The sequence below is a fragment of the Myxocyprinus asiaticus genome, chromosome 48, assembly GCF_019703515.2.
Source record: "Myxocyprinus asiaticus isolate MX2 ecotype Aquarium Trade chromosome 48, UBuf_Myxa_2, whole genome shotgun sequence".
Lineage (NCBI taxonomy): Eukaryota > Metazoa > Chordata > Actinopteri > Cypriniformes > Catostomidae > Myxocyprinus > Myxocyprinus asiaticus.
In genome coordinates this window covers 14,068,572-14,085,082 of record NC_059391.1, presented here as the reverse complement: position 1 = coordinate 14,085,082, position 16,511 = coordinate 14,068,572, and the positions used below count along the sequence as shown (strand labels likewise).

The following is a 16,511-nucleotide window of genomic DNA, read 5'->3' as shown; positions in this document are numbered from 1 at the left end:
TTTCTGTGATTAAGAAACAGCAGACTAGAGTTTCTAAGGGAAAAAAAATAATGGCTTACGAAACGATACAAAGTACGGACTTGATACAACAAACAATAATAAAAATCATCATAAATATATTTACTTAATACTTTGTCTTTGTCTTTGGTGGTGGTAAAGTTAATTCTAGGGTACAATGGGTGGTACACCTTAAGGAAAATTAGCTTTTTTTTCTGGTCACAAAATGTGTCAAGTTTTAAGAAAGAAATGTATTTTTATTGAAAAATGTATTTAGACTCATCCCTCTTCTTAAAAAAAAAAAAAAATAAATAAATCAAGGTTATATTGAGGCACTTACAATGGAATTGAGTGGGGACTATGAAAGTGCATGTTGCCAATTTTTGGAGGGTTTAAACAAAGATAATGTATGTGAAGCTTATAATTTTATAAAAACATGAATTTATTCTTCTGTTAAAACTTGTGTATTATTTGAGCTGTAAAGTTGTTTAAATGTAATTTTTACAGTTATTTTAGGATTTTAGTGTTTGTTGACATTATATCGTCATGGTAACGAAGTTGTAAAGTTGGTTATTACTTTACACAGAAAAGGTTAGTAAGTTATTTTATCACACTGAAATCATTTTACATGCATATCCTTTATGTCTTGTGGTTGTACTTTTGAAACAGTGAGTATTTTAACATTTGCGGAATGGCCACATTGACTTCCATTCCAAGATTTGTGCTTTTTTTTAAAGAAAAGGAAGGATGAAAAAAATTACGTGGTAATCAATATAATGCCACAAATGCTGTTGATTAAGCTTAACTTGTATTGAACATCCTTTAAAGGCATGTTTTAAGCACTTATGACAGACGTCACTGCTTTCAGCTCACAGTGATTGGCTGGCACCCGGCATTTTTCATTCCTTATTTGCATACAGCAGAGGAATTTCAACATTTTTGATGCTCTGCTTTCCGCTCTCAACTGCTCTCAACGCTTTTTACACTCCACTGTCAATCACACAATCCACCTTGAAAGCATGGCACTCAACTTCCATAGGAATAAATTGAAAACGCTCGCTCACCTTTGCTCAAAACACACCAGCAGAAACATATGGTAAGGCTGAGTAGTCTGCCAGGAACAACTCGGAACACCTTTCTCCTATCGCATGAAGTTTCACGAAAAAACAAACAAACAAACAGATACTGCATTAATTGTGTTCATTTTTTTAACGTGTTAAACAAAAAACAGTAATCACAGAAATTAAAGCGTTAAATTTTCCAGCCCTAATTACAATATATTTATATTTTGACATCCCTTCAAGTTGATAAAAACATTCAAGGCTTTACTAAAGACATTCGCTGGGGTTTAGGCCCTGGAACTGCACCCCTAGCGCCGCCCTTGGGTTTATATGAAGTATTTGAAAACCACAATAATAGACCAAAGTGTAAACATTTTAGCAATTGACCAGATTTACAGAAAACCCTGAAATTTGTTTTAATGTTTGTACACTTTGCAATCAGAATATCTGTCTATCCAGGAAAAAAAAAAAAAAGAAAAATAAAAGGATAGATTTTTTTTTTTCACATACATGACTAAAAAAATACATAAAAAAATGCAGAATGTACAATTCAACTTGTGGATATCTTGTTTACTTCTTGGCAAACTTTTAATAATTCTTCCTCAAAAGCGCTCATCATAGCAACCCTGGTACCTTGTAAACACAACTTTGTTTCCAGGCAGACTGATACAAAAAACCTATAAGTCATTACTCACAGAAGTTGCATGAAGTCAGCCAATCAGATTAGAGTTTGCCAAATCAAGAAAGTGCTTGCCATTTTTGTGTGTAATATGCATCAGACAGTCAGTGAACAGTCTGTGGGCATGTCTCTGCAGCTGAGACTGGCCCTCTCCCAAACGGCATCCTACATTCTTGTGGTCTTCCTCCAAGTCCAGACTTCAATGATGTAAGCGAGTGCAGACTGATGTGGCGCTAGTTAGCAAGTCCATGAGGGTGCGTGAGTTATATAAGTGTGCATTTGGGACAGACTTCAAAACTTTCAGATGATGCATTTTTAAACATTATATTTTCTTATACATATAATTGTACTTTTATTATAAATTATTATTAATAGAAAATTATTATTAGAAAAAGTCATGATATTGATAGGGTATAGAAACACACTAAAATCTCACTCTTGAATATTTGTTTTTATTAAATAATTCAAAGCAACACACTGACAATAAAGCAATACAAGATTTAATCATAAACTTCTGAAATACAAATCACACATATAACAGCAAAAACAACAACAACAATTTGTTTAGAGAACAAATAAACATGACTCGGACACCTGGATGGTTGCATGCCAGTGCTTAAAACAGTCAAATGTATAGAAAGGAGAACATACGTCTCACACAGTGCCATAGATCGTAAAAATCTTTCTAAAATACACACAGTCACACTTTTTCAGGTATACTGTATATATCAACGGTAGAACAGATTTTGCTATTTAAATTAATGTAATAATTCTTGCAAGCTACAGCTTTGTGCAGGAATAAACTCTCCCATGTCTTGATATTTTAGAGACAATAATACTAAAATCATCTTCGATACAACAATAGCAAAGGTTTAGATTTAAGCTAATTTTTATGAACACAAAACCTCCCCAAGAAAACAAAAGAAAACTATTCAATAGAAACTGAATACGAGCGATTCCATCTCTGGTAAACTGAATAATTATTTTTTTTTTTAAACCAATTATATACACATTATAAAAGTGATACTATATACAAAAGAAAAGCAAGAAATCCATCGTTGACAATCAGAGAAAACAATTATTGAAATTGTATATTAAATCCGTACTTTGTATCGTTTCGTAAGCCATTATTTTTTTTCCCTTAGAAACTCTAGTCTGCTGTGATTGGTCAAGAGGATAAGCTGTTGGGTAGTAGACCACTGTGGAGCTTGCACCAATGAGGCCTCAGCCGAAAAGGAGCACAAAGGAGGTGATCTTGAGCACCCTTCTGAGCGCTAAAATGTCAAATGGGACACCCCACGGGCATACGCAAAGGAAGGCCACGAGACTGCAAGTCCACATCAAGTGTGTAATTTGGGACAGGGCCTACAATATGTGCTTTGCTCAAGGGTATGAGGGTGATGGCTTCTGCAGGGAGACAAACCAACAACCTTCCAATTACCAAGCCTGAGCATTAACTACTACACCACTCCCTTATGATGGTAATTTTTCTCCATGTCTTTTGTTCATTTCTCATGCTTTAACCCAAAAATGTTTCATGCAGCAAAGCACAACCAGCCAAACATTCTTTCAGGAAAGTACAGAAGAGGTAGTGTTCTGGCAAGGAGCTGTGACTAAACGTATGGAAAGGATCAAAGCGGAATGCCTCACTCCCAGCTGAAGACTCACAGGCAGCAGGTGGAGTCTTGAGGCAACAATGAGGTCATTGGGGCCAACTGTTTCTCGTGAGCTTGATTTACAGTGTTTACCCCAGTCAAAAACACTCCAGCACTAACGCACACACAGCTACTCTCACTTGAACTCTAGGAACTTCAGTACATGGTATGATCAAAGATACCCCACCTATTCAGTTGCTGATACTCATTAGCCCATTTTAAACATCTACAGTTAAGGTCAGAAGTTTACATACACTTAGGTTGAACTCATTTTTTAACCACTCCATAGATTTCATATTAGCAAACTATAGTTCCCTATCTGTCACTCACTCGACGTTGTGTCGATGTAGTGACACTAGGGGTCACCCTTGGGAGCCCGAAACACCTCTGGTCTTTGAAAAAAGGCCAATGAAAATTGGCGAGTGGTATTTGCATACCACTCCCCCGAACATACGGGTATAAAAGGAGCTGGTATGCAACCACTCATTCAGATTTTCTCTTCGGAGCCGAACGGTCGATGCTCACTGAGCTGAATTCCCACGGCTGTTCATTCACCTCTGCTGGATTTGACGGTGCATTTCAGCGGCTTCTCCCCCCTCTGCACTGGTGCACTGCAGAGAACGCCCCTGGGCGCTTCGGCAGAAATAAAAGTGTATATTCTAAAAAAAGAGTATATTTCTCTAAAAGAACGGCACACACGGAATGTCTTTTTAAAGATGCCCTACCGTTTGTGTGTTATTCCTGGTTGCGGTTGTTATCTCTCGCCTTCTGACGGTCACGATCGCTGTCTTTCGTGTCTGGGCACTGCCCACACGGAGACAGCGTTCGTGGATGGGTCATGTACTCATTGTGAGAACATGTCCATGGCAACGATGCGGTCGCAGCTTGCCTTCGTAAGAAAACAATCTACCCCAGCGGCTCCCCAGCGGCTCCCCGCCCTGGTCTTTCTACCTACGGGTATGAGGCTAGTGCAGCTAGCACTGGGGGCGATTTGGGTACGGGTACGGTTGGGTGTGGTCGCCCAGTCACAGGCTGACGCGGAGATGACGGACATGCTTTCCCGGGCAGCCACGAGCGTCAGGCTAGAGTGGAACCCTCTGCTCTCCCCTGAACCCTCGCGGCTCGATGATTGGTTCCTGGGCTCGCGGCGCTGCTCACAGCCACGCCCCGCCCCAGTTCCTTTCTTCCCGGAAGTGCATGAGGAGCTGACAAAGTCGTGGGAGGCACTTTTTACTGCCCCGATCTTTCAGCTCCCCCGCCCTCACTACCCTCGATGGTGGGGTGGCCAAGGGCTATTCGGCGATCCCCCCGGTGGATAAGGCACTCGCGGTGCACCTATGCCCGCAGAGCACCACCACCTGGTGCGGGCGCCCAAAGCTCCCGTCCAAGGCCTGTAGGTTTACGTCGTCCCTGACGGCCAAGGCCTATGGTTCCGCTGGACAAGCCGCCTCCGCCCTGCATGCCATGGCTTTCCTGCAAGTCCACCAAGCCAAGGCGCTAAAGGAACTGCACAAGGGTAGTTCCACCCCGGGATTTATGCAGGAGCTGCGCTCGGCGACCGACCTCACCCTCCGGGCGACAAAGGTCACGGCGCGGTCTCTCGGGCGGGCGATGTCCACCTTGGTGGTCCAGGAGTGCCACCTTCGGCTCAACCTGGTCGAGATGGGAGAGGCCGACAAGGCATGGTTCCTTGGTGATGTGGCACCTCAGGCTCCACACTGCCGCGAGGCCCCACCCGCCGGTACATCTGACAAGATTGTCCCCTTGGTCCCCCTCACCCCGAGCTTGGACGCGTGGCTTGTGCTTTCCAACCCATCGCGATGGCTGGTCCGGACTGTCCGACTTGGCAATGTGATTCAGTTCGCCAGGCGTCCGCCCAGGTTCAGCGGCATCTACTCCACCTCGGCAAGAACGCCGCTACCTTGCGCGCGAAAATCACTACCCTCCTACGGAAGGGTGCGATAGAGCCTGTCCCTCCGGCCGAGATGAAGATGGGATTTTACAGCCCCTACTTCATTTTACCGAAGAAAGGCGTTGAGTTGCGGCCAATCTTGGACCTGCGAGTACTGAACCGGGCTTTACACAGACTCCCGTTCAAGGTGCTGACGCAAAAACGCATTCTGGCGAGTGTCCTGCATCAAGATTGGTTCGCGGCAGTAGACCTGAAGGACGCGTACTTCCACGTCTCGATTCTGCCTCGACACAGACCCTTCCTGCGGTTTGCATTTGAGGGTCGGGCATTTCAGTACAAGGTCCTCCCTTTCGGCCTGTCCCTGTCCCCTCGCATCTTCACGAAGGTCGCAGAGGCAGCCCTTGCCCCGTTAAGGGAAGTTGGCATTCACATCCTCAACTATCTCGATGACTGGCTAATCCTAGCTCACTCTCGGGATCTGTTGTGCGCACAGGGACCTGGTGCTCTCGCACCTCATCCGACTACGGCTTCGGGTCAACTGGGAAAAGAGCAAGCTCCTCCCGGTTCAGGGCATCTCTTTTCTCAGCTTGGAGTTAGACTCAGTCTTGATGACAGCGTGCCTCACGAACGAGCACGCGCAGTCGTGCTGACCTGTTTGAAGGTGTTCAGACAGAAGACAGCGGTTCCACTGAAACTGTTTCAGAGGCTCCTGGGGCATATGGATCCTCAGCGGTGGCCACTCCGCTTGGGTTGATGCTTATGAGACCGCTTCAGCACTGGCTCCAGACTCGAGTCCCGAGATGGGCATGGCGCCACGGGACACATTGCATGACCACCACGCCGGTCTGTCGCCGCCTCTTCAGCCCTTGGACCGACCTCACATTTCTACGGGCAGGCGTTCCCCTAGAGCATGTCTCCAGGAACATCGTGGTTACGACAGATGCCTCCAAAACGGGCTGGGGCGCTGTATGCAACAGGCATGCATCCGCCGGCTCCTGGACGGGCCCGCGGCTATGTTGGCACATCAACTGCCTCGAGTTGTTGGCAATTCTACTCGCCCTGCGGAGGTTTCGGCCGTTGATCCAGGGCAAACATGTGTTAGTTCAGACAGACAACATGGCAACGGTGGCATACATCAACCATCAAGGTGGTTTATGCTCCCGTTGTATGTCACAACTCGCCCGCCGTCTCCTCCTCTGGAGTCACCTCAAGTCGCTGCGAGCCACTCACATCCTGGGCGACCTCAACACTGCAGTGGATGCGCTGTCATGACAGGTTACCCTCAGGGGAGAGTGGAGGCTCCACCCTCAGGTGGTCCAGCTGATTTGGAGTCAATTCGGGCAGGCACAGGTAGACCTGTTCACTTCCCGAGAGTCCTCCCACTGCCTGCTCTGGTACGCCCTGACCGAGGCACCTCTTGGTATAGATGCGCTGGCACACAGCTGGCCCCCTGGACTATGCAAATATGCGTTTCCCCTAGTGAGCCTACTTGCACAGACCCTGTGCAAGGTCAGGGAGGATGAGGAGCAGGTCATCCTGGTAGCACCCTACTGGCCCACCCAGACATGGTTCTCGGACCTCACGCTCCTCGCGACAGCCCCCCCAGTGAATTCCCCTGAGGAAGGACCTTCTTTCTCAAGGACGGGGCACCATCTGGCACCCGTGACCAGACCTCTGGAATCTCCATGTCTGGCCCCTGGACAGGACACGGAAGACTTAAGTGGCCTACCACCCGTGGTGGTAGACATGATCACTCAGGCTAGGGCCCACTCTACGAGGCACCTGTAGGCCTTGAAGTGGCGTCTGTTTGTTAAGTGGTGTTTTTCCCGACGCGAAGACCAGAGATGCTCAGTCGGATCGGTGCTTTCCTTCCTGCAGGAGAGGTTTGAAGGGCAGCTGTCCCCCTGCACCTTGAAGGTGTATGTAGCTGCTATAGCAGCACACCACGACACAGTGGACGGTAAGTCCTTAAAGAAGCACGACCTGATCATCAGGTTCCTGAAAGGTGCCAGGAGGTTGAATCCCTTCAGACCACGCCTCATTGTCTTATGGGACCTCTCTGTAGTTCTTCAGGGTATATGGGGAGCCCCCTTTGAGCCCCTGCAGTCAGCTGAGCTTAAGGCACTCGCTTTAAAGACTGCCCTCCTGACTGCGCTCACTTCCATCAAGAGTGTAGGAGACCTGCAAGCGTTCTCTGTCAGCGAAATGTGCCTGGAGTTCAGTCCGGGCTACTCTCACGTGATCCTGAGACCCCAACCGGGCTATGTGCCCAAGGTTCCCATGACCCCATTTAGGGATCAGGTGGTGAACCTGCAAGCACTGCCCCAGGAGGAGGCAGACCCAACCCTGACGTTGCTGTGTCCGGTGTGCACTTTACAGATCTATTTGGATCACACGCAGAGCTTTAGAGTCTCTGAGCAGCTTTTTGTCTGCTTTGGTGGACAGTGGAAAGGAAGCACTGTCTCCAAGCAGAGGATCGCCCACTGGGTCATTGACACCATAGCAATGGCATATCACACTTAGAACATGAGGAGTGTGGTGGCCTCCTGGGCCTTGACCAGTGGCGCCTCTCTAACAGACATTTGCAGAGCAGCAGGCTGAGCAACACCCAACACCTTTGCGAGGTTCTACAATCTCCGGGCGGAACCGGTTTCATCCCGTGTAGTGGCAGGCACAAGCAGGTAAGTCCGGGACGGCTGGTCGGGTGTATCGCTTGCGCATAGCGCCTTTCACCTCCCCTGAGCTGAAGACGTGCGCTGTTGACTCCCAGTAGTGTTCACAAACTGTGTTCCCTGGATGACTTTCTCCGAGCCCTGTGGCAGACGAGTTTGCGGAGAAACTCGCTGCCGGGTCAGTACATGTGCTAACTAAGCCCTGTTCTGGGGTAGGTGCTCCTCATGTGTTGGTTCCCCATAGGTAACCCCATGCAATGTATATCTTCCGCTAATTCGTTTCCCTGTTGGTAAACTGCATCTTCCTTGGGCATAGGCCCCTCATCATGTTTGTAGAAACTCCTCCCCCGTAGGGTAGGACCTACCATGGGACTTCTCCACATGACATAATTCCAACAAAGCTTGGCAAGACCATGTGAAGTAATTCCACTCAAAATACCCCCCCACCCTCTGGGCAGGGTGTGGTCTCCGCGGTGTCTTCCCCTTGGGAGTGACACCCCCCCGACGTAGACCTGGTGGCCCCAGTCATTTACATTACATTACATTTATGCATTTGGCAGACAATTCCCCCAGAGCAACCTGGATTTAAGTGCCTTGCTCAAGGACACAATGGTGGTGGCTGTGGGGATCTAACCAGCAACCTTCTGATTACCAGTTATGTGCTTTAGCCCACTACACCATCACCACTCCAGTCGGTTAACAAATTTCACTCTTTTTTTTGGGGAGAGAAAAAAAAAGAGAGGATAAGAGGCCACGACTGGGCTAGCCTGTCTCTATCTTTTGGGCAGTTGACTTGTCCCCGAAGGGCCGTTCGACACTCACAACAGCGTTGGGGGAGGTTACGTGTCGGCCTGGTGCGCTGGCTATGAGGCACACAGTGGTCTGCCCGTCACACACCGCCAGTTCATGTAACACAGTTCAGCCAGTTGTGGCATTTCATATAGGGACCCTTAGTGTCACTACATCGACACAACGTCGAGTGAGTGACAGATAGGGAACGTCCTGGTTACTCGCGTAACCTCCATTCCCTGATGGAGGGAATGAGACGTTGTGTCCCTCCTGCCACAACGCTGGACTACCCGCTGAAATGGCCGGGACCTTGTCTCGGCTCCTCAGCACAAAACCAGAATGAGTGGTTGCATACCAGCTCCTTTTATACCCGTATGTTCAGGGGAGTGGTATGCAAATACCACTCGCCAATTTTCACTAGCCTCATTTCACTACATCGACACAACGTCTTGTTCCCTCCATCAGGGAACGGAGGTTACGCAAGTAACCAGGACATTTTGGTAAGTCTTTTAGGATACTACTTTGTGCATGACACAAGTAATTTTTCCAACAATTGTTTACAGACAGATTGTGTCACCTTTAATTGACTTTATCACAATTCCAGTGGGTCAGAAGTTTACATAAACTAAGTTAACTGTGCCTTTAAGTAGCCTTTAGACAATTAGCCAATTAGATTCTGATAGGAAGTGTACTGAATCGGAGGTGTACCTGTGGATGTATTTTAAGGCCTAACTTCAAACTCAGTGCCTCTTTTCTTGATATCATGGGAACATCAAAAGAAATCAGCCAAGACCTCAGAAAAAAACTGTGGACCCCCACAAGTCTGGTTCATCCTTGGGAGCAATTTTCAAACACCTGAAGGTACCACGTTCATCTGTACAAACAATAGTATGCGAGTGTAAACACCATGGGACCACACGGCCATCATACCGCTCCAGAAGGAGATGCATTCTGTCTCCTAGAGATAAATGTAGTTTGTGCGAAAAGTGCAAATCAATCCCAGAACAACAGCAAAGGACCTTGTGAAGATGCTGGAGGAAACAGGTAGACAAGTCTTTATATCCACAGTAAAACGAGTCCTATATCGACATAACCTGAAAGGCTGCTCAGCAATTAAGAAGCCACTGCTCCAAAATCGCCATAAAAAAAAAACAGACTACAGTTTGCAAGTGCACATGGGGACAAAGATCTTACTTTTGGAGAAATGTCCTCTGTTCTAATGAAACAAAAACTGAACTGTTTGGCCATAATGACCATCGTTATGTTTGGAGGAAATAGGGTGAGGTTTGCAAGCCAAAGAACACCATCCCAACCATGAAGCATGGGTAGCAGCATCATGTTGTGGGAGTGCTTTGCTGCAGGAGGGACTGGAGCACTTCACAAAATAGATTGCATCATGAGGAAGGAAAATTATGTGGATATACTGAAGCAACATCTCAAGATATCAGCCAGGAAGTTAAAGCTCGGTCGCAAATGGGCCTTCCAAATGGACAATGACCCCAAGCATTCCTCCAAAGTTGTGGCAAAATGGCTTAAGGACAACAAAGTCAAGGTATTGGAGTGTCCATCACAAAGCCCTGACCTCACTACGCTAGAAGATTTGTGGGCAGAACTAAAAAAGCGTGTGCGAGCAAGGAGGCCTACAAACCTAACTCAGTTACACCAGTTCTCTGGAGGAATGGGCCAAAATTCCAGCAACTTATTGTGAGAAGCTTGTGGAAGGCTACCCAAAACATTTGACCCAAGTTAAACAATTTAAAGGCAATGCTACCAAATACTAACAAAGTGTATGTAAACTTCTGACCCACTGGGAATGTGATGAAAGAAATAAAAGCTGAAATGAATCATTCTCTCTACTATTATTCTGACATTTCACATTCTTAAAATAAAGTAGTGATCCTAACTGACCTAAGACAGGGAATGTTTTCTACGATTAAATGTCAGGAATTGTGAAAAACTGAGTTTAAATGTAATTGTCTAAGGTGTATATAAACGTCTGACTTCAAGTGTACAACACCTCTGAAAAGACCAGCAGGGTCTTTTCTTTTAAACTCCATTGATTAATCTAGATTGGAGACCGAATGGAACCATAAAATGGGGCGGCAATGGTGGCATCCATTCAAAACCTCTCTTGGTTTGCTATATTTTCCTATATCTGTGATTGAGCTCTATTGTCTGGGCTTTACTCTATCCTTCAGGAATGTTTTCATCAGCAAACCCCAGCACCGAATCCACCCTGCCCCTCCCAAAAGCATGAAGCCGCACCATTGAAGAAAGATATACAGTATCTCTGCATCTGTATCTCTGAGTGTTTTTTTTTTTTTTTTTTTTTTTTGGGTGCAGAGAAAAGTGTGTCAGATAATCTCGATGATGGGCACAGCACAGCTAACACAGGCACAGGGTTCAGTTGCAGTTAAACGCAAAGTTTCTATGGCAGTGAACTGACACACAGGGTTATACAAATGTCTGTATAAGCTGACCACCCATTTGTGACCTAGTTTCAAGCAATACGTGAGAGAAATATAAAGGCACAAAGCAAAAAAGAAATCTCATCGCTGAGACATACATTCATTTGTGATAAACACTGCCCCCTGCTGTACAAAAAGGTAACATAGGCTACAAGAACATTTTATTATGCAAAGTCAGGAAATATGAAAGGAAAACTGAAGGAATGAAATGACGGGAAACAATTAATATGTGTCACTTAATCTCAGCCTTTTTTACATATATATGCTTTAAATGGTGAAGTGTGTAATTTTTATATGATGTTAAAATACTTCCTCCCATCCAAGCTTATTAGGCAGAGACAGCTACAAGTAAGCCATTTGTTGGCAGCCCTCAATAAACATTCATACAGACATAACAATTGCATTTATATACATTTATCAGCTTTTACAACATTCATGCATGCATCACACAAGATGTAAGAATTATGTTGTCATTCTGAAGCTTCAGTCCTAATAATAAAGTCAAACATCCTGCATTGAGAACTGCCCCACATTCCACATCCTCACTTGCTGTATGTGTCACTGTCTCTGTTAGAAGGATAAAATAACACAGAATTTGTTTAATAGCAATGTAAGATATGTATAATACATATGTACACATGCAAAACTAGCCCAAGTCAAAAGAGCCCACAACAAGTCTCTATAATTTTCTGGTCTCTAGAAATGTCTTGGGGTCCCTTCTTCAGGGTGGTTTTTTGTGTGTGTGTGTTTCAGTTTTGTTATCCTCCAGTTGAAAATCTTAAGTTTGATTGCTTTGTATCACTTATTTTAATAAACAACTTTACATATCTTATTTGGTTTTTCTTCACCAAATATATTAACACTATTGCTGTAACTTATTTGTGCACTCTATACTTGCATTTCTCTCTTTGTTTCAAGGTGACTTCGCATATCAAAAACATGGTGCTTTCTCCACAAAATTATGTGATTGTTATTGCTGTAATATCATACAACAGATTTAAAATACTGTTGGCCTCTTGCTGAGTGTAAAATTGTCAATCAGCACCACCATCAGTATTTGCATCGCTTTTGGTATGAATGGACCATTTGTCGGCAGTTCGTCAATCTTTTTTGCATTGCGTTTGGTGTGAAAGGTCCTTAAGGGTGAGGGGTTTTGAAAAATCCCTTACACTAAGCATGAGCAAAGGGTTGAGGAATCATTCTCCATTATAGTATGTGGTTTACCTACCGTCCCCTGACACGCAAGTTTTGTCCACACTGTTCTCCTCTTGCCTCCATCTACACAAAAAGCGAAATATACCAACCATAATAAACAAGAGGATACATACAAGCATGTCAAGGCAAAGATTGGTGACTAACAACCCAAACTTCACAGGCTTTTTATCTTTTTATCGTAGCAAGACCACACCCACATATTTTCTTAAGCTTATCAGTGAACTGGTACATCTACAATTATTTGACTTCTTTTGAAATCTACTGATTATATGGTTGTAATCTGTCATTTTCTTTTCATTATTGCTATTATTTTCATCAGAAATGGGGAGTTCAATCAGGATTTACTGTTTTTTACTTGGCACCAATCATTTGTCATCATCCCTTTCGTCTCAAACAATATGTGTACTGTTACCAAGAACAATCTCAAATTGTTTCCCTCATGCCAGCGGCAACAGGTGTGTCAAACCGGTAGTTAATTTACCTCTTATCGTCATTTTACCAACTAAGGCAACTGCCAAAATCACTGTCAGAAAAATGGCAGCGGGCATGATGATCTTTTCCATCTCCTGAATGTAACTTCTGTCTGGGTAACGACACCACATTGCTGTGGAATTAAACAACAAAACACAAATCCTTTACAGCCTTTAGAGGTAATATAGAGATAATGGATCACAGAAGTGTGTTTTATCACCATTATATGTCTTTTTCATTATGAGCACTTTTTATGTGGACTTTAGAAATCAAACTTCCTTAAAACACACAAATCAAATCACTAGTTTAATTTGTCCACTAACAATATCCAACAGTCAATATACATGCATCACAGGAGAATTCTATCATTATTTATTTTTCTTCCCTGAACCATCATTATCAAATGATATTTCCAATACATCTGAAATCGCCATTCATTCTGTAGTAAAATTGACAGTATCCTTTGTCCTTTGGGATAATTTCATAGCATATAAGGGGCCCTATTTTAAGAGCGTTATGCCTTAAGCGCAGAGTTATACTATACGTCATACGTGCTAAGTCAGTGGGCATGGCCATGAAGTTCTGATATTTTCATTCAAGCATGCGCTAAGTCTAGACACAAGTGGGTTGGTGAAACTGCACGCACAAAACTTTAATTCTGAGGTTCTTCTCCTGATATTGCACCGTCTGCATATTTCTCTTTTTATCATATTTGTTATATGTTTCTCTGTTTAATGTTTTATGTTTAATTTCTGTACAGCGTCCTTGAGCTTATTTTACAAAATAAACGTTTTATTATTATTATCATTATTATTATTATGTATTACACGGCTCACTGGAATACTCTATTCTGATTGGTCAATGGTGCCATCCAGCGGTCAGATATTGCTCTGTAACAACCGCACATTCAGACCGCTCATCCGGGTTCTGCAAGCCGTCTTACCTGCTTCTCGGATCACTGTGCAATCACTACAAGTAAGCTAATAAAATAATTTCAAATCAAATCAATGTTTCATGTGCATTTATTTATTTATTTGGCAAGTAGTCTTGTAATAGCCTGAATAATGAGGAGTCATACAGTCATTTTTACAAAGTAAACACCAACAGAACTCCGACATAAACCAGAGGTGATTCCGTTCAGTGATTTCTATCTTCTCAAATTACATAATTTCAACGTAAATCAATATTTATGTCCATGTATTTATTTATTTGGTTAGTTGCCATGTAATAAGAGGGATAATGTACAGTCAGCCAGTTGTTATCACAAAATAAACCCCTTTGGGATGATACACAGGGATTTATTGTGCGATAACAACCAGCTGACTGTACATTATCCCTTACTAATCATATTGATATACTGTCACAAAAATCATGTCAAGTATTAAAAGTGATCGATAGCTCTTTGATTTAATCTGCTGGTAGAATCCCCAAACTGCAAATAAAGAAATTGATTTTAGACTTTGCAGCAAGATTAGACGTGGTTCTCAAACGTCTTAGCGCAATTACCTATTTCTCAGGAAAATAGCAAAGTGCTCTGTGGCATGGGGGGCATGGTCATGTGCTGGTCTGCGGGAGAGGGAGAGCGGTAAGGCTCGTCACCTAGCTCATAATTATCTCTAACACCTGTCTCTCATTATAGTGATGGCGGAGGAAGACTTAAAAGGCACGCCAGAGCATCAGAGAAGGAGAGAGAGTGACCTACAAGTCCAGAGACAGCCACGAGTGTTTTTTGTTTATTATTTAGTCTGTATCGACGGTTACCGTTGAGTGTGTGTGTGAAGCTGGGAATTAAAAAGACTGACCTTGAATCTGCTTCGCTGTCTCCTGACTCCTCCATTGCCCCGAACTAAGAACTTGTTACAGTGGTGCCGAGAACCCGGCTTTGGAGGAGAGCGCTGTTATGGAGTCCTCACCGCTGGGCGAAGTCTTCAAGACCCTCACCAGCATCCAGCAGTCGCAACACCATGCCCTCATGGAAGTACGCCGGGAGCAGGAACAACGTTTTCAAGTCCTGCTCCAGGCACAAGTGGAGGACCGGCAGGTGCTCCGGAGCTTGATCGCCAGGGAGGGGGCTGGCGCTGCAACCTCCTCGGAGCCCATCCCACCAGTGGCCCTCGCGAAAATGGGGCCAAACAACGATCTGGAGGCCTTCCTCGACCTCTTTGAAAAAAACGCAAGGTTTGGAGGTGGCCTCCCGATCAGTGGGCAGCCCGCCTGTTGCCCCTGCTCTCCGGGGAGGCGCAGCTGGCGGCACAACAACTCCCCGCCGCCAGCCTCCTGGACTACAGTCACCTGAAGAAGGCCATCCAGCAACGGGTCGGTCGGTCCCTGGAGCAGAGTCAGCAGCTCTTCCGCTCGTTGAGCTTCGGGAAGGACGGCCGCCCGTTCGCTTTTGTGCAGCAGCTCTGTGACGCCTGCCGGAAATGGCTGCTGGTGGGGGGAACCCGCGGCATCGGGGAAGTGGTCGATCTGGTGGTACTGGAGCAGTTCGTCTCCCAACTTCCCCTAGGCATGTCCGAGTGGGTCCAGTGCCACCGCCCGGCGTCGTTGGAGGGAGCCGTCCAGTTGGCAGAGGACTACATGGCGGCATTCCCAGGAGGTGGTGAAGCAGGCTCTTTCTCTTCTCTCTCTTCTCTCTCTCCACCCCCTGTGCCTCATGTTCCCTCCCCTCCCCCCATTCTCCTCACTCTCACCCAGTTCCAGCTCCACGGAGGTGGGGAGGCCCGTCCAGACCCCGCCCCCGGTCCAGAAGACCCTTCCTCTTGTCTGTCTCTCCTACCCCCCCGTCTCCCTCCGCTATCCCCCCCAGGTTGGCGAGACCGCCCCCACGAGTGCGGAAGGAAGACCTGGGCCGGTCTGCTGGAGCTGCGGGGAAACCGGACACAGCCAGGAGCGGTGTCCAGTAATGGAAGTGGGGACACTGGTCCGGATCCCCAACGCTCCACAGGCTGCCCCCGATCGGGCAGGGGCGTATCGGATACCGGAAAGAGTAAAAAGGGATACACATCAAGCTTTGGTGGATACAGGTTGTTCATAAACCTCGATCCACCAATGCTTGGTGCAAGGCGGGGCATTGGATAAAAATAAACTGGTGAGGGTGAGGTGTGTGCATGGTGACATTCACAAGTATCCAGTGGTTACCATTGAGATACGATTCAGGGGAAAAAGGCATAGAGTCGAGGCTGCGGTTAATCCCCGCCTCACCCATCCATTAATTCTGGGAACCAATTGGCCTGGCTTTAAAAATGTTTTGAGGGTAATGTGTGTGGATAGGTCCTGCAAAATAGTGGGGCAGGGTGTGATCTGCAATACAATGACTGGTGAGGCAGGGCCTGGGCCGTCAACGTCAGCTCCACGTCGGGATGACGCAGATGGGGGAATTCCCGTTCTCAGGGGCTTCCCTGGGGGGTATTTCCCTCTGGAGCAGTCGCGTGATGAGTCCCTTAAGCACGCCTTTGACCAAGTGAAAGTAATTGATGGTCAGCAGCTCCAGCCTGGTGTTGTGCTCACATACCCATACTTTTCTATTATCAAAGAGTGGTTGTATCAAGTGACGCAGGACACACAAACCAAAGAGTATACAACTCAGCTG

The 16,511-nt window shown here is 45.7% G+C and overlaps 1 protein-coding gene across 1 annotated transcript in view; it reads right to left on the bottom strand.

The window, feature by feature from the left end:
• Nucleotides 1-11,379: 11,379 nt before the first annotated feature.
• Nucleotides 11,380-16,511, bottom strand: part of LOC127437545 (putative interleukin-17 receptor E-like) — a 29,033-nt gene continuing 23,901 nt past the window's right edge. Inside the window, exons 19-21 of the mRNA XM_051692532.1 lie at nucleotides 12,930-13,052; nucleotides 12,462-12,511; nucleotides 11,380-11,800 (exon numbers count right to left, since the gene is read on the bottom strand). Coding sequence (XP_051548492.1) covers nucleotides 11,792-11,800; nucleotides 12,462-12,511; nucleotides 12,930-13,052 — 182 coding nt within the window. The 3' untranslated portion in view covers nucleotides 11,380-11,791. The remainder of the gene's footprint in view (nucleotides 11,801-12,461; nucleotides 12,512-12,929; nucleotides 13,053-16,511) is intronic.